This window comes from Hesperophylax consimilis, chromosome 5, assembly GCF_061612785.1.
Source record: "Hesperophylax consimilis isolate HC1 chromosome 5, BYU_Hcon_1.0, whole genome shotgun sequence".
NCBI classification, from domain to species: Eukaryota; Metazoa; Arthropoda; class Insecta; order Trichoptera; family Limnephilidae; genus Hesperophylax; species Hesperophylax consimilis.
This window is the reverse complement of record NC_142840.1, coordinates 11673667-11697167: the sequence shown is the minus strand read 5'-3', so window position 1 is coordinate 11697167 and position 23501 is coordinate 11673667. Positions and strand designations below refer to the sequence as shown.

At 33.5% G+C, this 23501-nt stretch overlaps 1 protein-coding gene across 7 annotated transcripts in view; it reads right to left on the bottom strand.

The window, feature by feature from the left end:
- Positions 1-2980: 2980 nt before the first annotated feature.
- Mob2 (MOB kinase activator 2) overlaps positions 2981-23501 on the bottom strand; it is a 327875-nt gene continuing 307354 nt past the window's right edge. For all 7 annotated transcript variants that reach the window (XM_089631629.1, XM_089631624.1, XM_089631623.1 and 4 more), the window contains 4 exons: positions 16547-16707; positions 8502-8723; positions 7744-7906; positions 2981-7268 (listed from right to left, as the gene is read on the bottom strand). In XM_089631629.1, the coding sequence (XP_089487755.1) occupies positions 7058-7268; positions 7744-7906; positions 8502-8723; positions 16547-16707 (757 nt within the window). In that variant the 3' untranslated portion in view covers positions 2981-7057. The remainder of the gene's footprint in view (positions 7269-7743; positions 7907-8501; positions 8724-16546; positions 16708-23501) is intronic.

Sequence of the window (23501 nt, the reverse complement as noted above, 5' to 3'; positions counted from 1 at the left end):
AAATCGAGAAACGTTTTCGAATCACGTAACTACTCAAGAGGAGGTTTGTCGCTGTTCAGATGCTACTTTACAAAATTATTAACTCAAAAGTTGATTGCCTGGAGTTGGTAAACAAAATAAATGTCCACGCACCGCTTCGATACAGCAGACAGAAAACCCTTTTCTATATTGACAAATGCAACACCAATGCCAATTGTTGGTAACAAAAAACTTGCAAATATAGACATAATATATATTCACTGCAAGTTACTATCGTTACAGAAATTCATTGTATCACATTTTAGGTATGAATAGAACAAAATCATGATTAATTTAATTTTACCTTATTTTAACTTTAAATTGCTAATTTATTATTTTTTTAATTTCAGTTGCGCGGCAACATTCCCTCATCCCTTTCCTCCCCCATCCCGCTACAACGCCAAAACCTGTCTTCCACTCTATCCATCCTGTATACTTATAAACAAATATATTCTTGTATAATGCATTATACAGGTTTATTACACTTTTGTTATACTTCTATTCTTATTTGGCTTTTAAATTTGTTAGTTAGTCCTGTTTTTTATATTTTAGTCTACTTTCACTAAACACTTAGTTGTATATTACCAATTGTAACCGTCTGTGTACATTTATAATTGGTCTGTTTCTTTTCCATCCTCCTTTGTATATTAAATTAGTATTAAGACTGTTTATGTTCCTTAAAATAAATAAAAATTGATTATTAAAATAAAGGGTGTCTGTGGCAGCGTGGCTTTGCTTTTTTCTAAAGATCTACAGATCTATTTCGAGATTGACGAAATTTTGCACACTTGAAAAGGAAAGAAAGGTCACTGTTTACTTAAGATTTCTGAAAACCACCCTCAACCCGCTTTCCCACACCTCAAAGCAGAACTTTTTCTGTTTCATGTATCATTCAGATTTTTCTTCTTCAATGATATATTACATTGATGGGTTAAAAGAAAAGTTTTTCCAATAAAAATTGCAAATTATTGCGTTTAAAAATACAGAAATCATGCAAAATTGCACATTACGCATTATTTCAGGTTAACCTGCTAAACCGTTCACACGCTGGCCCCATCTCCAGTTCGCAATTCGCGTTTAGCGGAGACAGTGTTGATTAATGCGTTAGTGATTATTTACATTTACGAATTACAATGATTAAAAATTAAATGTGATGTACATTTGTACGTAATTTCCACAACGTTCTAGATTTGACAGCCTCCTTGGTTAAGGGGTAAGGCTATCGACTAGCAATCCGAAGATCGCGGGTTCAAATCCCGGTGTTCCTTTCCTAGAATGGATTCAATTTCTGGAATGAGGGGTTTTATGACTGTGAAACTCGAATCTCGTTCTCCGTTCCACACCCACTCAACTCCTATGTGCAAGCGAGCGAGAGATGTCGGGCGTATTTAAAGAAAGCAGGTGTGAGCAAATACCGATAGACCGTAATAAACATATTACAAGGTTAATTGAGTTGCATTTCAAATAATATTCGATTTTAGTTTAGAACTTTTATAGCTTAGGCATGCTGAGTTACTATGTAGAAATTTGATTAAAATATTTTAATTATTTTCGAAGATATAGCGATTTAAAACAAATTAAAGAAATTCGCACGGAACCTTCATTTTCGCCTGGAGTCAGTATAGCGCCAGCGCATTAAATACCCGGCCGAAATGTGTTAATAGACAGATCCCCCTGGTGTTCCCCGAGCTTTATGCAGAGTTTTTCGAAATCAGATGTACACAGTAATTTTCGTCTTATTTTAAACGTCAAGTGAGCAAAATTTTACGAAAAAGTACCAAAATACTACTATAAGGGGTGGTAAAGGGGAATGGTGGTGGTTTTTCTAAATCTCATGCAGACAGTGACCTTCCTCTAGTTTTGAAGGTCAAGTGTGCAAATTTTCCTTAATCTCGGAATAAAACTGCAGATTTGTACACAAATCAAATCCACACCGCCCGCCACAAACATAAACTTTATATGGGCTGTAAAGGGAGTAAAGTGCACTAACTTCGGGAGATGATTCTACATGATGGTAGGAGTAAAAAAGATAAATAACTTTTTCCGAAATTTCAAGTTTTTTTTTGTCCATACAAAAGACATACCTACTAAAAATCCATAGTGTGAGATACAAACTTGCCCGATAAATTGGCTGTGAGCTTTGCATATTTGTGATTGGCCCGTATCCAAGGAAACCGCATGTAAACAATAACATAAGACCGAGATTTCGACTTTTACAGTAAGCTACAAAATCCTAAGTTGTAAACCAAATTCAAAAAAAGAACTGCACTAAAATAACAAAATGTAGTAACATTTGTAACCATTAAATTATTAGACTAGCTTGAAATCCTTTTCGAAATTAGATATGACATTCTTCTTGTTTTGAAGGTCAAGTGTGCAAAATTTCATCAACCTCGGAATAAAACTGTAGATTTGTATAAAAATCAAATCCACGCCACCCGTCCGCCACAGACAGTCTTCTTTAAAACATCTTATGGAAGAACATTCTACAATAGGCGAAAAATATCAATCTTCAAATTGTGAAATAATAAAAAAATAAATTTATCAATTAATTTGCATTATCTTGGATTTGAATCCACAACCTCTAAGTTCGGTCATGTATTTAGGCCATCGACTAATAAAGTCTAGACTGGGCATGTGGATATTAAAAATGAAACCAAAATTATTGGTTAAGAAATTGGGCTATGAAAACATTTTTAACAAAAAGAAGTCCATTATCTGGCAGTCAAAAGTCGAAAGACGCATTGCTTTTTACATGTTGTTGGTCTGCAAGGAGCAAATTCGTCTCGCAAGATATTATAATGCTTTCGAAGCGAGGATAGGGAGTTTTGATATAACTGTTTGGCGGGCCGAATTATTCAACCGAATTTGTAAGACACGCCATATCTAGAGTCGATATATCGATGATGAGGGTAAATGGGATAGTAGAAATAAAATAAGAAGACCACATTATAACATCTTATTTTAGATTTATTTTACAGAACAGATTGGCTACATAGCATGAGCAGTTAGCTTAAACTTTTAATAACAAATACAAGTTCAATGCCCCCTGCTCACTGGAGGCAACGATTCTGCGCCAGTCACATCTCGCACCTCCGATGGACCACTCCCATTCACTCTCTCGACCCTCAGTGCTAAATAATCTCTGTAACTCTAAGGACTTTGATTTATTTGCCATGTTAAAATTCACATTGACGTAAAAGTCGCAAGGAAAATGGCAAGATTTTATTTTCACTCATGAAAACAGTAAGTATTTTATTACATTATCTGCAATCGATTTGATTACTACCAAAATATATAAGTACATAGACATGTTTTTGCAGAGTAGAAACATATGTCATTCCAGTACCTAATGAAAAAGTGTTATGAATTTGTAATTGACGATTTTTTTTGTGTATATATATAAACATGCAATCATTTTTTATACAACTCTATTGATAGTTATTAAAACAATTTTGCTAGCACCAGAGGCAAGAACATTTTAGTATTGTAGGACAGAAGTACACAATGTTCATGAATATAATTGATTTTGTATCTAAAAGTCATAGAATAAAGAAGAACACAAGAAATGCCATGTAGGCATTATTTATGATCAAAAAGTCTGAGCATTCTTTGCTTAAATTTCACACACAGAATAATGTTTCACCATAATTATGAAATTCAAATGAGATGACGATATGCAAGTGTAAGAGACAGAGCGCATGCAAAAGGTACTAATTCATTGATGACATTGATTTTAGTTCAAATCTATGGAAGGCATTTCTAGTGCTCTTCTTTAATCCGTGCTATAAGTATTTAAAAAAAGTTTTTTTTCATTATTGGGTTTGACACATTCAAGATTCCCCTCCAAAAATACTAATGATAATGAAGAATACTATAGAGTATTTACAGAGATTATTAACAACAGAGGGCGGACGTTAGTTCTATATTATTTACAATATTTCAACAGGAACAGTAAATAAAAATGCTCTTTATTTGATATTTTAGCCTCACCATGTCGAAGATAGAAACACAAGAACATTAGAAAAAATAATAAATAAATCGAAACATTAAGTTCAAAGAAAAACAAAAACATATTTGTGGCTAAAAGATAGATACACGGATACTTCAAAACTAAAAAATTCAAAAGTTCATTTAAAACTTTGGGTTTTAGCTTAAAAAAAAAGCATGGTGCATATTATTTTGACTATTTTATAATTATATTTATGGAACATAAAGCTTTAATTGGCAATAGAAAAAAAAAGTATCAGAAAGCACTGTTTCTCAAACAAAGTATGATATTTAACAATAAAGGCACACACATTTAGATTGGTTAATGGTATAAAAGACATCAATTTTATGAACAGTTTGTAAGAAACCATCAAAACTCTAGTCGAAGAGAAGACGTCAGATTGAGGAATAGAAAGAAAGAAGGAAACAGCGAGAGAGGAGAGATCCGACGTATTATTGCCAATATAACTTTAATCATACCTCATAGAAGAAAAAGTGTTCTTGCATTGTTGCAGTTTAAATAATAAATAAATTATCACTGAAAAAATCCATCTCAACATGAAACGTCCTTTCTCCACAGATTAAAAATAAGAATGTTGCCACAGCACTGATAAAAGAATTGCCACATTATTTACAAACCTGCGCTCACCACATAATCATATAAGACAGATCACAATGCAACTAATACAATCTTTACAATTTACAAAACTAAACAATTTCAAAGCTATAAGGAACAACCAAAAATGTTAACGCTAAGAAGCTTTAAGAAGTCACGGCAGAACTTCATTGAAATATATCGGATGGGTTTATTTCCTTTTCCATTATTTATAGAAAAAACCAAAATGAATTTTCTTGGCATAACATTTAGAAATAAATTTACAGATTCATCATCGTACAATAATTGACGGATTGCAATATTCTTTTGAGAATTATCACGTTAGTAAGGAGATCATAAACACAGATGACAAAATACACTCATTATAAGGAATAGATAAACCACCCGGCGGTAATACGGAATATAAATGATAAGGACAATCCTGCGCAGGCTGAATAATGCTTTGAATTGCGTGTCGGTGCATACAGTGATTGCAATGCGAGAAGAAAGAGTAAAGTTATCTCTATAACATTCAATTAGAAAAATAAAGTGTTTAGTATAGAAAATAAACAATTTCAGCAAACGTTTGCATTCAGCATATTGAAACACATGCGAGACACATGAGAGACACATGCGAGACACATGCTCAAACAACAAACACTAGGGTGTCGTGTATTACTCTAGTCTATTCAAAGATTGAAATGAAGAAGCTCTAGTGATACCGATGCATTGCTAAACTACAGGAGCCACCACTACTATAATATAATAGTAAGTACAAGCAACTAGGTACTAGGTCAACCTCTCTCTATACAACAGTAGATCAACAAACATAGTATCCTACGCCAACTATACTCGTACATACAATTCCCCTCAACATACATACATAGCATTGTTTGCAAATATAGATCATTTTACTTCTGATTATTCAAATCCACAAAGTACCTTACTTAAAAATCCCACAAAGAATAATTATACTTTTATACACACCAATCTTCTAAAGGTCACTTTTTGATAATACACTTTTAGATAAAAGAATAAGTAAGTTTAGTATATTTAATAATTCCCCATACGTAGTGGAATAGGTAGTTAGATTCAATGCAAGATGGTTGGTTTGTTTGTTGTTTGCTGTTTGTTGCTTCACCGCCATGCGAATGAATCAAGTGTTGTCTGTTTGTTTGTTTGTTTGTTGTAAGGTCATTGCGCGGCGGGAGCAGGCCAGGTACATCGCGCACCGCTCGCACGACCGGCATGTTCAGGCACTAAGCACTTCCGGCCGACTAATTGCAGCCAGCTCACTGGCCAAATGGTCTACTCGTATCATACAATACATATTATATTCTCAATACTACATATTTACATCTATATATATATATATTTATATATAAATTCAACTTATATAGATTTAGACTTTTACCATTATCATAACGTTTCATTCTTTTAATTTTTTAAATCTTTTTCATAGGCAAACATTACATTTAATTAAAATATATAACTTTAGTATTTAGATAAGTTAAGTTTAGTAACCGTGGAAGGTCTTCTAAGCAATTAAATCAATATATCACACTAGCTCATTTCACAAACGAGATTTCTTTAAAAGTAAATAATAGACTGTGTGGGCGGTGTCAGTGTCATTTCTACGTGTTATCACATTGTTACAGCATATAAATAATTTAATGAAATCTACTGACAAAATATAAATGTTTGCAAATAGATGTGTTCAAATAAAAATGACACTCACGCGCAACACAATACATACACTGACAGGGTCACAAGATCAATAACATCCCATATTCAGAATCAATACAAATTACATTTGCAACACTTTGCAGCGAAACCATTCCAATAGATTAAAACAACAATGATTGACAATTGACACACACATTACGTGATGTTATTTATCCCCGTCAGGTACGTACTCGTTAAATAGGGCAGACAGTTCCCCCGTCCCCCGTTCGCCGCTAGCATGACCGTGCAAGCAACCCACAGGTCAACAAGTGGCAAGGCTCGTGGCATGCTAATATGTAGGTCTAACAGCTCCTTCTAAGGACTACGACATGGTGAATTACAAATTTAATTGGGAGATCAACAATTCTGTCGTTCAAAAGTTCAGCAAAACTTGCTCACATTGTTTCCCCAGGTAATGGTGTTTAACACTTGGCAATTGATCAAATACTCAGCCGAGCACTTTCTTCATGACCTCCACGAAACAAGTTGATTAAAGTGGGCTGTGATGCGTATATACCAAGTTCGGGGATAAACAGGATCACATGCCAAGGACAGACGGAGAGGAACGGGGCGAACCGGCAGATAGAGCTCACGGGTGCGCAATCTATCCGATCACAGAATGCAAAAGTCAGTCCCGGGTCACAGGTCGTGATAAGGCAGGCAGCAGACGCCGAGCAGGCCGAGCAGGCCGGGCGCCAGGGCCAGCGCGGCCAGCAGGGCGGCCGGCCACTAGGCGGGGGCCGGGGCGGCGGCCGCCAGCCGGACACCCGGCTGCTCCACGATGGGCCGCAGCGACGCGTCTCCGTCCACCAGAGCCCCGCACCCCTCCTCGCTTGCCCCCGTCACGGCATCTGCACATGGGGGCTCGTCTGTCAGGCGGAGCGCAATCTCCAGGTCGCGGAGTACCTCCGTTTCTTTGGGTTCTATGAGGCCAAAACGCCTGAAATAGATAAAATAATCCCATTAATAAATACATCACAATAAAATTCGTTCCTACAGTCTTTTTAAGGAGAAAATATTAGAGTTAGATCAATTGATAAAATAACAGTTTTGTAGAATATGCATAAATGATCAGTAAATTCAAGTAAATAAAATAATAGGGAAGAAAATTGAATCTAGACGAAGGTAAGAAAAGTAAAAACAGATCAACTTATATTGATCAAAATTTACCTAAATCAAACAAGATAATATGTTCAACACAATTTTTATTTATATTCATATAGGCCACAGGCTAATGAAGCATCTACCACCAACGCATTTAATATTGCGTGAAAACAGAAACACCTCAACGATTTTCTGAAATAATATAAACAAATTTCAGAGACCCTCCGGGAGGCATAGCTATCCCCAAAAACCGACTAAATTGGGATCTCTTGTAATGAAGGCCGTTAAGAGAAAACAAATGTAATAATGACCTATTGAGGGCGGTGAGGTGTGCGAAGGTGAGGTTGAGGTGAGCGTGCAGACTGAGCAGCACCACCTCCCTGAAGTGTGCGGCGTACAAGTGTGCCACCACGTGGAACAGCAACCTCAGGATCTTCCGCACTATACTCTCAAATGACGTGGGGAACTCGTTTGCTGGAAACAAAAGTCATTAAACATTACTTCAAAACGTAAGAAACAATACAAAGTTAAGCACATTGCAATTAACAGTTATCATCATCGTGGCACTACATCCTAATGTTCTCTGTCAGCTCAGGACCCTTTTATGTGAATACCGCACCCACACAAGGTTCCCAACTGCTCCCAACCATCTGGAGCTAGTGAGACTATGGCATAGGCATAGGTCAGGATGAAACTGAGAGTATCTTCCTCTCTGGAACGTGCCGCAAATACTGTATTTTAAATGATTCATTTGTGAAATAATATAATCTTAATAAAATTTATTGCGCATGCCGGGATTTTAACCTGCGACCTCCAGCTTGCTAGTCGAGAGCCTTACCCCTCGATCGTTTTTTTATGAAATATATATTTTTATAATATATATATATTTTTCACTTGGTCACTTGCCCGGTTTTTAGGTTGGTGGATTATTGAGAGATCACTGTACCTAAAAATGAATGAAATAATTATATTTCCTGTATCGAGTTAGGTTTGGTCAGGATATGGTAGGATAGGTTATGTTAGGTTCGATTTTGATTTAGTTTAGAAAGGTTGGGTTAGTTTTATATACCATATTTGGTGGGGAAGATATTCTCGTCGCTGACTGTCTTCTGGGTGAAGGTCATGACGTAGTCTATGTACTGGGGGGCAGCCACACGCGTCTTCTTGCCCTTCTCGTCGAACCAGGGGTAGGCGCGCGCCCCCGGGCCCGCCATGTCGGGGCACACGGCCGGCGTGCAGAACTCCGACACCGTGCCATAGATCAGGTTCACATGATCGAATAACGCCAGCGCTGAAAACAGGTAAACATTCAATAATTAGTATCAAAAAATGTAACCAAAATCTACGAAATTAATAACCTTCTATTAGTGGATTAGTAGTTAATTTCTTGTATTTCTACTAAAACCTAACCTTATAATGATAACATGCGTGGGGTATCTCAGTGATCCCTGATGGTATTAAAAGTTTTGTTTTGCATCTTGGCATGTCGAAGGTTAAAAATGCATTTAAGGCTCTGTAGTAAGGGTTCAAAAAGAAGACGAAGATAGTTTGAGAGAGATATGTAAATACGAATGTAAGATGGAGCACGCTAATATAAAAAAAAACGATTATAATTAAAATGCGTAAGCGAAAATATTTGATAATAGAGGAAAAATCTCTTGGCAAATATCATATGTATCATTTAAAGAAAAACTGTGAATTTGTCCAGACCTATAACATGTTAGAACCAGAAGTGTTTTAAATAATTTTCGCATACTTTGCGATTATTTTTCTATCGAAGGAATCTCATATAATTACTTTGTCAGAAAATGTACAGAGATTATCTTATGTACATATTTACAACATTCATCTAAAAAAATCTTTAAGTGTTCAAAGGATGCATGTTATAAATCGGTAGAAATTTGGAATGAGGGTTCTTAATGTGCTTTCGGCCGTACACGTCGTTTAAGTTGATCGAAATGATAACAATATTAATTAATCGATTTTAAACAAATTAATTTATTGCAGGCTCCAGTAGGCATTGTTTACTAACATCGTGAACCGGTAAAACTGTTATCCATTGCGTTTGCAGAAGGTCAATAAAAATCACCGTTCACTAACCGGCTTTGCATTTACAAGATACGCGGTATCCGGAATCTCGTGGAATAAACGGGAAACTTGCGATTCCAAATCACAATCGGAAATTATTGTCAGAAGATTAATATTATACCGTTGGTATTAATTTTTTAATAAACCAATCATTCTTCAACGTAGCATTGTAACTAAAACAAATGAATACATAATTTACTACCCGGCTTCCCCTGTGTTGCAAAACTACTTGATCTATTGAACAATTGAAACAAACTATATGGGGTAATTTCTTTTTGTTTTGCATCTTGGCATGTCAAAGTTTAAAAATGCATTAAAGCTCTCCAGTAAGGGTTTGAAAAGAATAAGAAGATGGTTTGAAAGGGAAATATGTAAATAAGAATGTAAGAGGGAGCTAATATATAAAAAAAACAGTTATAATTAATATGCATAAGCGAAAATATTTGATAAAGCAACACTTATTTCAAATAGAGGTAAGGTTATTTTAAATATTTTTTAACCCGTCACAGTCCTCTGGCATATTGACCGTTATATTTTTTAAGAGAAAAATTCACAAAGTTCCATATTTTTTTCTCAAAATGCAGTCGGAACCTTCGGTTTCAAAGAGGCGTACATTTTTATTATTCTGTGGATATTTTCTATATTTGAATGTAAAGCTTAGTATTTTTTCTTTCTAACACCTTTTAGTTAATTTTTCTAACTATGACGGTAAGGGAGATAAACGGCGCTATACAAGTTATTCAATTATTATTATTATTATTGTGTAATAAAAACAATACAGCGTCTGCAATACGTTTTACGTTCTGCGAAAAGTGATGAAAACGCGTCTGTTGTAATATCAGAACGTGGGAATGATGCGTCACGTATTTATGAAGGTCACTATATCTCATACGTGATTTCATAACTATATTAGATTATATTGTGATTATTTTAAAATAGACAAATGAGGTCCCATTAAATGGATAAAAATGTGTCGAAGGTTAAAACTTAATACCGAAAATCCAATCTTCACGATAATATTAGCTTAGAAATATGTCTGCCTTATCGAAGAAATATCGTAAACATAGAGATAGTCATATTATTTTAAACTTTATTGAATAGTTTTAAAATCACAAAAATGATAACACAAAGATTATTTTACCTAAATACTTTTATGTTGCGGATCATTCAATTGTTGATTAAAAAATAGTGTTTAAACCCGAGCGAGGCCGGGTAGTTAAGCTAGAACATTACGTAAAAGCTTATATCGGTTTTGAATTTTGGGAGCATCGAAGAAAACTTGAAACTCTGACTTATCTAACTTTACACCCGACCCACAATTGTCTGAAACGTTTTAAAGCCAGATAAATGGGTGGAAATCTAGTCTAGTTTAGTATTTCGCTGTGGTTTCAAAAAGCCAGTGTAAAGATAAAATACGTAGGCTATTAGTCTGAAAAGCTTTGAGGAAATCTCAAACCACTTTCCGATATAGTCTCGATTCTCTATGAACAGACACAAAACGGCCGGCCAATAGAACCGGTGCATGAAACGGTACAAGCCGTCCGCCGTATATAACGTGCGGTCCGTTTGCGGACTAAATGCACTACCGCAAGTTATCAAAGGCGAAAATAGGTCCACTACACTATTATTAGGATATTAGGTATATATACACTATTTGAATTCAAAGGGAAATATTCGGTTTCTCAGAGATTTTTGGCACTCTGAGGCTGGACCAAAATAATTCTTGGCAAATTTACGCGAATCCGCGAACGGTGATTTTTGACTCGTCAGTCTAAGCCAAAAATATCTTTTAATTTACGATCTAATCTGATATTTACCAGTCACCGAGATAGTTGGTTGAAGTCTGAGATTAGAAAATATCTAGCGACATGATCATAATATTAATACTTGGCCAATAATAATTTATGGCGCCATGTTTTTGAAATATCATCAGGAAGCTTTACAAAGCTAGAAAAAAACATAACTACAGTTTAGAGGGGTCCAATTCATCAAATTCTAACGAGATCATGCACTACGCAGATGCTATAATAGTGTTGATATTTTATATTAACACTCGGCCGCCTGTTTTGATTTATGAAAAAAAAAACATCGCCAAAATGGGTGTTTTATTTTATTTGATGAAGTTCGGGCACAAATAATTAAAAAAAATCATAATCCAAAGAACTTAACTTGCCACGTTACACTATAAACCATGTCCGAAACCCACTCGTAAATAGGAGTTTTTCCCTTCAAATCATTGTCTATAGGCCCCATACATTATTTTTTCCAGGCATATTAAAAATGCTTGATCAAATCGAAGACCAAGATGTTTTTTATTCACAGTATTTAATCAAAAGGTCCATAATATTTCTAGGCGATCAAATATTCAGACCAAAAAAACTTAGGGATTTCGCTTTACATCCCATTAAACAATGCAAAACATACTTAAATTAAAATTCAATATTTACAGAAATTTCGGGCTGTAAAAAGGGGTTCAGATTTGTGGAATCAATAACTTTACTGCCATAACTTTACTGCCGCAAATTAAATAATTTACAGTCACTAATTAAATAACTCTACTGCCACGAATTAAATAACTTTACTGCCACGAATTAAATAACTCTACTGCCACGAATTAAATAACTTTACTGCCACGAATTAAATAACTCTACTGCCACGAATTAAATAACTCTACTGCCACGAATTAAATAACTTTACTGCCACGAATTAAATAACTCTACTGCCACGAATTAAATAACTTTACTGCCACGAATTAAATAACTCTACTGCCACGAATTAAATAACTTTACTGCCACGAATTAAATAACTCTACTGCCACGAATTAAAACACAAAGATCCAAGTTTGCGCAACAGAGATAAGTAGTTTAGAAAATAGAAGTAGTACAGGCTAGCGCTGAAATAAGATTTTCAACATTATTATTATATTGTTATATTCTGAAGAGATTAGAGTAGAGTTTGCATCTTAATGATCTGTCTTAATTCATGTGGAAGTCAATTCCAAGCTTTAGTGCCTGATACTCCGAAGTAATAGTATTCAACGAACCTCGACGAACTTCAACATGTGTGATAAACGGAACAATATTTATTAATGAGCCAGTGCCAGTTTTCGTGAATTTGGAAACTAGAAGAGCTCTAGACCTGTGTACAACGGTTAATTAAAATGAAACAGCAGGCAATAAAAACAAAGGCGAGGATTGAAAAGGCTTTGAGCAAAATTATTCGCAATTAAATTGCTCGTCCTGTATTTTGGTAGTAGCTAATATTGATTATTGTTAATCACATGCGCTCAATGGATAGTTATTCCGTATTAGTAATCGCAATACATGTATAAGTTATAACATAGGTACGTGTTACATAGAAATGGCTTTCAAATAAAACTTGTACCAGTCGGAAATGATATTATAACTCAAGGCAAGGAATTTTGTTGAATTACTACTAGAGCAAATAAGTTACATAAATATGCGAGTTTAATAAAACCTCTTTCGCTCACGTGATGATATACCACTCTAAACCAATAAAGCCTCTTTCTCTCAAGTGATGAGATACCACTCTTAGCCAATCAATAAGTACAAGTAATCTGCCCTATGATTTGCGGGTGCCCTTTCAAACGCACCTTCAGGGTAAAATGAAAGAGGCACTTCTGTTCCCACTCCCTTGATGGTGTGCCTCTATCCACTTCAAACTCATTTACCTCCACATCCGTGTAGATAATGGGTATTTACTTTGTTGTATTTAAAAAAATCACACTACGCTGAAAAAATGTAACCATTGTTTATTTCATGTTTAAATCCGGGAATCTGAATGCCATCTGAAGAAAGAAAAAGCTTAATAAAGGCATGTCAAGCGCTGGTCCAGACTTGGCCTTTTTAACATATCAAGATGGCGTTCATCTCGGTTAACACTGTTACTAGGACAACAGCGGGATGTTGGAGCAAGCGATGCCAGTAAATTACCGTACCACGGCGGACAAACAGTATGATTGACCCCAAACCTGACCCAGTTCGTTTATAGAGACAATTGGGAACCTTATTGAAGACGACGAGCATTATTTAAATTATTCTAAATCATCGACACACTGAATCTCACTGACGACTTTATTGAGCTCGAAATAGATTTATTTTCATCTCCTTTATAAATGATCGTTTGCGAACAGACTGGAATAAAATTTGTTTGAATTTTATTCCGATCAATTATCGACATTTGAAACTGATTGAAATATTCTATTTCGGAAGGTTAAATAAACTCATATATCTACTAATCCCAGGGAGATATCGTATGCACGTCATCGACGATCATCCCAAAAGATGTTTATATATTCCTTCTTAGACGTCTTCTATGGAAAAAGACAGAAGATATCATGATGTTGAATGTCTTTAATCATACTCCCACGTACATTTCGCGAAAGCATGTTTCTTTCAAAATGTATAACTATTATGCAAATGCCAGATGTCAAAACAGGCAAAAAAAAATTCTACAATTCATAAAACGCACATAATAGTAACAAATTCGCAAAAGAAGATGTAGAAAATAAACACTGACATTCGGTAATAATTTTAGCGTACACATAATATTATGGTATTATCGTTATAACATTATCAAGTTAAAGTTAACTAAAGTTCTTGTCCGAGAACTTTCGGCTTATTTTTAAACTTGTAACACTGAATCTTAAGTGTCAGCACGGGGTAGAAAAGGGTTTTTTCAATAAATAAATCATCGAAAAGCAAACAAAACAGGTTTTTTATTGATGTTTTGAGGTATTTTGAACGAGAATGTGAAAATGGTGGACCATTTTTACCAATGACTTAGTTAACGTGAGGTAAGTATAGTTTTTATGATCGTATTCGCTTAATATTATACTGAAGTGTCTGTCAGTTATATGACCACCCAATTTTGAATATTGGCATTTTTAGAACACTTTAAATAAATACATAATTAATATATTTTATATCTCTAGTTTTCTTTGATTATTGAGAAAATAATATTTTATGAATACTTTAATTATTATTTGTACAACGTAACTATATATATTTCTAATTATTTCTCGATACAGATATTTTCGACTGAACACATAAAAAAAATCTTACATATCTTAATTATTGATGTAGGTACACATTAATACTACGTCTATATGTATCCTATTGTAAAGGTTCCGTTAATTATAGAAGAGTGGTCACTTTCACCTATCATTATAACAAGCAAGTTACGACGTAAGTTTCATGTTTCTAATACTCCGTGATGACGTGCATACGAGTTCTGCCTGGGAGTACTATATACATTTGTAGATAACATCTAAAAAACAACGTTGCATTCGTTAAAATTTCAAAGCAATCGATGAAGAACCTTCGGAGATTTAAGATGTTGAACAAACGAACATTTACATTTTTATTTCTATAGAATATAGATAAATAGAATTAGCGTAGTATTTTTAAATCGTCATTCGAATAATTTTATATATTTTATCGTCAAAGAAAATATACACTATAACATAATGCTTTCCACTTAAACTATATAAACTGCAATAATAATATTCCCGGTAGATACCATCTAATCAGCCAAGTGGTGACAAAATCCTTATAATGTCTATCGAAAAGTCGATAGACATAATATACGATATCGATAATATGATTTTCTTTCCAAGAATGAAATACTAATATCTAGTTATCTACTTGCTTAATCACAATACAGTATTATAACTAGTATACTTTTTGTTTATCTTTCAACCAAATTAACCAAAGAAAATACATTTATTTAAAAAATATATATTTTATCTACAAATTTAACCACCAAAACGGATCCCTAAAAACAACCACGGAAGTAAAACTGACATTAAATATATATAATTTCTCTCGTAGATAGTAAAGAATTATTATAAATGTAAACACGTTTTTATTACGAAATTAATGTTGACACAAAACGATTTGTTAATAAACAAGTTATTTATAATGAGTGTATCTTATCGATATGTATGTATACTAATTTTAATAATCTTAATTTTTATATTGCGATTAAAATGTGTTGCTTTGCAAAAACGACCGACAATATCCGATTAAAGGCTTGAATTTTACAACGTGGTAATTACACCATAATCCATTTATTATTTGAATAAATAATGCTAAAACAGCAAACAGGGAACGACATGTCTTTCAAGATGAAAACATATTTTGAAGGACGAAGGGGTCAACCAAGCAAGATAACCGTAATGCTAAAATGTAGGAAGTAATTCCAAAATTTTAATACGAATGAAATAACTTTTCGTTAAAATCAACTATTGAAAACATTTTTGGTAGGTCCAAAATTTAAAATTTTTAAAACCTTCCAAATTATTTATTTTTTATTGAGTAACGGCTATGTTAAAATGTAAACATATTTGATTTTGCTATGCTTTTATTAATACTATTTGCTATATAAATATTTTTACAAATTTAATGGTCTTGGATTAGCTGTCTATTTGCAACGAAAACGTATTATGAACATGTTTGAAATTACAGCAACATTTATTGGTAAAGGTAAGAGACAAACAGCTTACACATAAAATATAAATATAAATATATACATGTTAAATACAGTCAAGCCAAAAATTATAAATAAATATAAAAATTATCGCAATCGAGATGTTGTTAGTTGTTCGAGTTTCATAAAATATTATTTATTTGTGATATTTTGCGAAATCGACAATAAGGAAGGAAGGTTGTATGAATACTACTTTGCATGAATAAGACTACGTGTGAGAATTGGAGCAGAGTTTTTTTAATTGATAAACGAACCAACGAACTGTCAATGGCCAATAACATTAGCAATGCATTATATACTACGCGATTTACAAGCAAAAAATATGGAATAAGACGAGGAAGAAGAAGGTTGGGAAGTTGTAGTGGTTCAGGTCTAGCCTTTTCAAGTAACTTTTAGATTCTGAAAAAATTGTGGTCTGTCTATAATCAGAACGATACTGAGAGAATATACAAGTCTGTAACGAGGAGGAAATGTATTGTAATAAAGTATTATTCAAAACTAATAATAAGTACTTACTGTGTGACGCGAGCCATTCGTTATAATCTATCCCCTCCGGTATCTCCACCACCTGCCTCATGTCGAGTTCAGGAAGCTTCCTCTCCAAAAGGGTTCCTTCTAGGTAAAGCTTGGGGTCGCCTTGTGACCCATCTCCTTCGCGCTCCTTGCGTCGCGCCTTTCTGCAAAAAAACAAACAAACGCCATTAGATAGCTGTTTTGTATTCATTACACAGGTCTGCAACGTTTTTTTTTCTCTTTGAAATAAGAGGTAATTCCCATGTATTTTTGGTTGCTGAATTCGGGAAAATTATCAAAAAAATTCCATCACGTAAGGTTTTTCCGCAAAACGCAAAATACTGTGGGATTGCCTATCTTAAGTCGCAAAACGGGGTTTATTGCGGAAATATATATTTTTTATTATTTACAACTTATTATAAGATAATATTAAGTTTTATAGACTGAAACAAAACATTTAGTTACTCATGACGATAAAATTAGTCAGCTTTGAATCATATATATTGGGAGAGAGCCTCGAAACCACAGCGATGACTGCTACTTTTGTTCGTGCAATGTGCAAGGGTATAATACCAAAAATAAAAAACAAATTCGCTACCCAAACATAGATTCAGCACTCCGCCCAGTCCCTCACGGACCTGGTATTCCTACACCACAAGAACCCCAAAGCCTGGACGATTTGCCATCATCAGAAAGTGAATCAGAAGAAAGTTCTAGTGACGAGTTTCAAGTAGGCGACTCCAGTGGACCTCGACAATTTTCTCAAGCTGAATTAAATGACCTGATCCGAGATTTAAAATCTTGGTGCAGTTAGTGAGAAGCAAGGTGAGAGGTTTTACCAAGATATCAAGGAAATGGAGAGAAGGTATCAAGGTCGATGGGATATAAATATGATGGGCGACTACTGCTGGATGCTGCATAGGGAAAATATAACGTCCCACAAACGAAAAAGCACAAAACGAAGCTTCCAAACTAAAAAAAGCATATTTTATAAAGATTTATAATTGCATATGATGTAAATAAAATATATTATGACTTAAAATTAATAAAATTTGTATAATTTTATGATTTTTTCTTTTGAACATTCCCTACAGAAGTAGTGTAAGGCGGGTTTTGCCTATATTTTAATTTCCACTTTGCGGAAAATCCTTACGTGATGGGTCAAAATGGATGGCATTCTCGAATTCAGCATTCCAAAATACATATAATTCAACCATTACCATTTTAAAAAAATTCAAAAATGTCAATTTGCAGACCTGTGTTATCAACAAATACATGTATTTACTAAGATACAAAATACTCAAATACAAAATTTAATAATAAAGGAACCTGAAGGATGAATCAAACGAATAATAAGTTTATATGAAGCGAACTTAATAATATATTATCGTTGTTTGTGCTTTATATATGAAATAAGATATGTTATAATAAGAAGCGACAGACGACAGGTAACTGGGATCTGCAGGTAGTAGTGGGTAGGTATTTAAGTAATGTTTCCTTTATAATTTATCAGAGTGTTGGATAATTAAAATAAACATTGTTATTTATAGTAGTATATATCGATACTATAAACTGTCTTATGATAATTGCAGTCAATTCATTACGAAAACTTTTAATTATAATAAAACTACATTGTTTTTCTAATTAGGTATTGAAAAAGTAATGCAAAAAAAAACTGCAATGAAGTCAATAAAAATTTTCAATTTTTAAATCGAATTAAGAGGCTAATTTAATAAGCATGAGGTATAAAACATTGTAGCCGAACAGCTTGAGGTTTTTTGATGGTAAAATCTGATATTTTCTGCCGGAGATAATTTTTTTTTAAAGCAAGTTACAGTGTTACTAACACTAGGTAACAGATTTCTTCCGAGCAACATGTACGATTCTGCATTTTCTCAGGTGTAAATATTCACTCGAAATACCGTAATTACCTTACGGATAACCAATTATTATCTTGCTTGGATTTAACATTAACATCTTTGCGAATAATTAGATGGTCGTTAGCCTGGTGGATAGGATATGCTCGGCTAGCAGTCGCACCGACAGACTTCGATAGTCGCAGTGGGTAGGTACTGACTTAGTCCCACTATCAAACATACCTACTTTGTGAAGTATTTATATTTGGCAAGAAAATATCATATTAACAAGACACGTGTCAGTCAATAATTGTTTACAAATCTCCATAGATCAAAGTATGGATACATTGAACGTGGGCACACCCGATATAAACAATATGATGGCTCCTTTACATAGGCAAAATACTTAGCATTTGTGAAAACATTTTCAATTTTCATATTCCAACGAAAATATAAGTAATACATAAATAGACAATAAAATAGGAACATAAAGGCATATCAATAACAACTAAGGAGACGGATGGTTACGACGAATGTAAGGAAACGAATATAAGTAAAATTGGTGATCGAGTAGATACACATGTTATTATAATGTGGAAGTAAATTGAGATTCATCGGTACACGGAGAAAAATAAGTAGAGCTTTGTATCATTAAACTGTTGAAAATGTGACTATATGTTCATTTCCTAGTAAAATATTGGTCATTCGCGATATAACTGAACACCACTTCAACGCAGGTGGCTTTGTCCGAACAAATATACAGACGAGATGCGAAATTATTATTATTTTTAAGAACACGTGTTCCGACTTCCTCATAACATATTCGTGCTATACTGTCATTTTATTATGAAATTTGTCGATTCATTCGTTATAGGCATCCAATCCCGTCTTTAACAGGAAAACGAATAATGTGACAAGATTTTGAATAAATTAACAATATTCTCTTTATACACAACTTCAATTGAACAACGAATGCAGCTTCAAGGCAGAATGACTTCTAAATAATAATTTATGCTGGTTTTTAATTGACCATATTTACATCAATGTCAATCACTATTATAATCATTCGTCGGAGATCGTCAAGTTCATGAATCAATGACAGTTTTAATTCTCTAATAACCGACCGTTAAAGCTTCACGGCGTAACCCAGAAAAGCAAAAACATTATATTACAAATACTCACTTTTCTAACAAGGTTTTTAGTATAATTTTGAATGGGACATACGCTCGAACGCGAGACAGAACGAGTTCTAAATAATTTATGCCGGTTTTGAAATGACCATACTATTAATATCAATGTCAATAATTATTACAATCACTTGACTCGTCAAGTTCATGAATCAATAATAGTTAATTTTCGAATAATCGACCAATACATATTTAACACACACAACCATCGATCAAAACTAAAATAACTTAACATAAACGGTGTAAAATCGAACCATGTCTAAATGTGAGCATTAAATGGAATGCTTTCTTTGTACCGGACACAAAAACAATATGTGACATTCCGCACAATTTAGACGAATTTCTTGTTTATGTTTTCCTTTCTTATTTCACATTTTCCTTCAACACACATCACAATAATACAGTGTTGGTAAATGTCTAAATACAGTACAATAATTTACTGTAATGTGTTCAGATATAGTTGTTAAAAACCTTTATTTTAATAGTTTTTGTTAATTAATAACTATTAAAATATCTAGTAGGTACAATAGATTATTCACATTGGGAATTCCTGTTCATAGTTGCGGCGGACTGTTGATAGCTGTGTTTAGTATTACATCATGATTTCCTCATCTTCATGTTTGTTGACTATGTTTGTTGATTTCATCATCTTCGTGTTTTTTGACTGTAGGTTGAGTTGGTGATTTCTCATAATTTAACTTATATATATTAAAGTTTTACATCGGACCTAACAAGCAGAACACGAGGAGCAGCAAAAACTGGTAAGCTCTGAGGTCAACAACACAATTTTAAGGTCACAATGTCATTTCAATAATGAGTTACTTTTTGACATATCGCCACCATCTTAGTCTCCTTTTAAAGAGCAAGGATGAAATGGTGTGCCAAAAGTGTTGCAAGCAATGAAAATATTTAAAATCAAGCAGATTTGAAGTAATTTAGTTACCTAATAACAAAAAAAATTATCAACATGTTTTAAAACCAATAGTTTCGTCATCAGGATACAACGTATACATTGTAAGTATTATATTTATAAGAACTATATCCTGATGTAGAATCCACAGGCTTTGAAACATGTTGATAATTTGAAATAAATAGTAGTGTAAATAAAGTTTTTTATTGCGTTTAATTGAAAGGACGCCACAAAGTAGATTTGCAATAATTGAAGAACTTTTATTAATATTAAAAGTGCATTTTGTAGTTACGTTAGATGTGTTACATCACAGTGGAGATATTATTGATGTATAAAACCAGTTACAGATGTGGTAAATTAATTATTATACTTTGCCCTTTGAGGAATAACTGGTTAATGTCATTTTACCTATATCTGGGAACTTCTAAAGACTTCATGGTTAACCGATGATTAGCAAATGCAAACACGTTCTAAAAGCAGATTGAAAGACAATAGTCAATATTGTGACGCACGATTACAATTAATTTTAGCAATAAAAACTCATACCTAAGTATTGTAATAATATCATTACCACCGCGTTGATTGCACATTACTTGCTGCTAACTGCCGCATGCCAATATGCCTTAAGTAATAGATAATTGCAAACGTAACAAAAAGTATTAAGTTGCGTTATATAACGGATTTACTTTGCTGGATAGGCCACTTTCATATATTTTTTAAATAAAGTAATTGTTTCGATAAAAAAATCGTTATATGCAATTTGGACATAATTTGCAGCCATAACAGCAGGTCACGAAATTATACAAAAAATTGCATGTTGCGAGGATATTAGCTAGGTTAGGTTAGGAGTTTAGATTAGTGTAAAAATGTTATTAACCTGTTAGTCATTAGTCAATACGACGAATTTTAACATAATGTGCAATAGATACAAAAATACTAAGAGCGCACCGCAAAAATGAAATCGATGACAAGAAGGGCATATTTTGATACGTGATTGCAAACCAACATTGTATTATTTTCTGTCATTTTTTTTCTCAAAAAAAAAATAAAACATACATCTAACTAACCATCACGCCGTTTCCCGGTAGAGGTAGGCAGAGAAGATAGATCACCACACAACTCTGTATTAGCAAACACTCTAGCATCATTCACATGCATGCGTTGTGTCATATATACTCAAGACTCTTGGACTAAAAAACAGTAAATTTGAGGACCGATATTCAAAGAAACATTTAAACTCAAATGAACTTCTCTATCGTATTACTAATTTTGTTTTGTTTATATTACGCAGCCAAAATAACCGTAATTAATAGGGGGTAAACATAATTAAGTTCTATTCAGAGAATAAGCCAGTAATAATTATCTCAATGGGTTAAAAACAAGTTAAACATAATCGGATCAAACAATAATAATTACTATGCAGTCTTTAAGAACCACATGCACTGATCAAAAGAACATTTCTTCAATGCAGTCTCTAAATATGGCTTCTATATAATTGGCCTACCAATCAAATTACTAAAAAATCAATATTTTACCGAGAAAAGTTGTAAATTGACATTTGAATATAATTAATGTAAATTAGCATGTGAACAAACAGTTTTCACGGCCTTTGCAAATGATAAAATAATAAATACCTGTGTTTTGTTCACTAAATTTAATGAAATACATTACGATCAAATTAGAAAATAAAACCTAATGAGCAGATATAAGGGTAACCGGACAACTCAGAGATATAAAGTCATGAAAAGTTTTGGAAAAACTTGGTTAAAATGGTTGAATACATTGATGTATTATATTTAATTCGACAGGTTCGGAAAAATAGATTCCACTCTTTTACCTCCAATTGAACTCCAACGCTCCTAAAACTACCGAATCCGGTCCACGCACATCGCTTATAGCTTATTCTAATAGAGGAACACGTTTCGATTAGATATTAGTAGAAGAACGCCTCTCATTCATCTATGGATGAATAGGGTAAATAGGTTACGTTAAGTTAGGTTTATATGCTAGTTTTTTCATCACGTTAATAACTTTATGTTTATATGTCACTGTCGTGGGTTGTCATGGAACCAGATATAAAACATTACTGCGACCGCTGTGAATAACCGGTGCACCGGCGAAGAAAATACATTGAACATTTTAAAATTCATTCTATTTCACGTTTGCAAATCTAGAAGCCTTCACCTTTACGTTTTGCAAAAGAACGTGCTATTACAGTATTTCGCAGTAAACAAACTTTTTTAATGTATTTTGTTCTGCATATTAAAATCTTAAATTTGAATTATAATATTAATAATTTATAGTTTGATTTAAAAAAAATCGACAGCCTTCGAAGAGTTCACAAGACCTCGCAACTCCTGGATGTTACGCACTATCGATATCCGGGAAGTTGACGTACGTACTCCGTAACGAGAACACAAGTATTGATTGACTAAATATATTCTTTAATTAAATTTTATAGGAAGGCGCACAAAACCAAAAGGCTTATTTATAGACACTGAACCTCATCTATCAAATCGTAACCAATGTAAAATAAGTATCTTTTGGATGGGAAATAATATTATAAGAAACAAAACAAATTAATGAAATTTGCACTAAAGTGCGAACACAATAATAATATTAATAACCCTCTGAAATAAGGCTACAACGTGAAAATATAAGTTTTGAATTTTTTAAATACATATTATGCATACATCAAAACAAGTTTCATCGGAAATAAATAGAGCACAAGACAATGACTTGGCTATTCCAATCCGGATGAAATAAAAATGCTAAGTGGAGAAATTGAATTAAACGTTTTGAAACAGTTCTAAATACACAGCACTGAAAAATACTGTCACTTCACTGCCAAATAAATCATTCACATAAGTAACTGGGTCATTTTCAGAATTTCACTCTTATCTAAAAATCTAATCATAGAATAAATATGTAATAACAAAGAAACAAATAACAATTGTTGCTTATCAAGATGCCTCGCGGTCTGAGAATCCCCGTGAATCAAATGG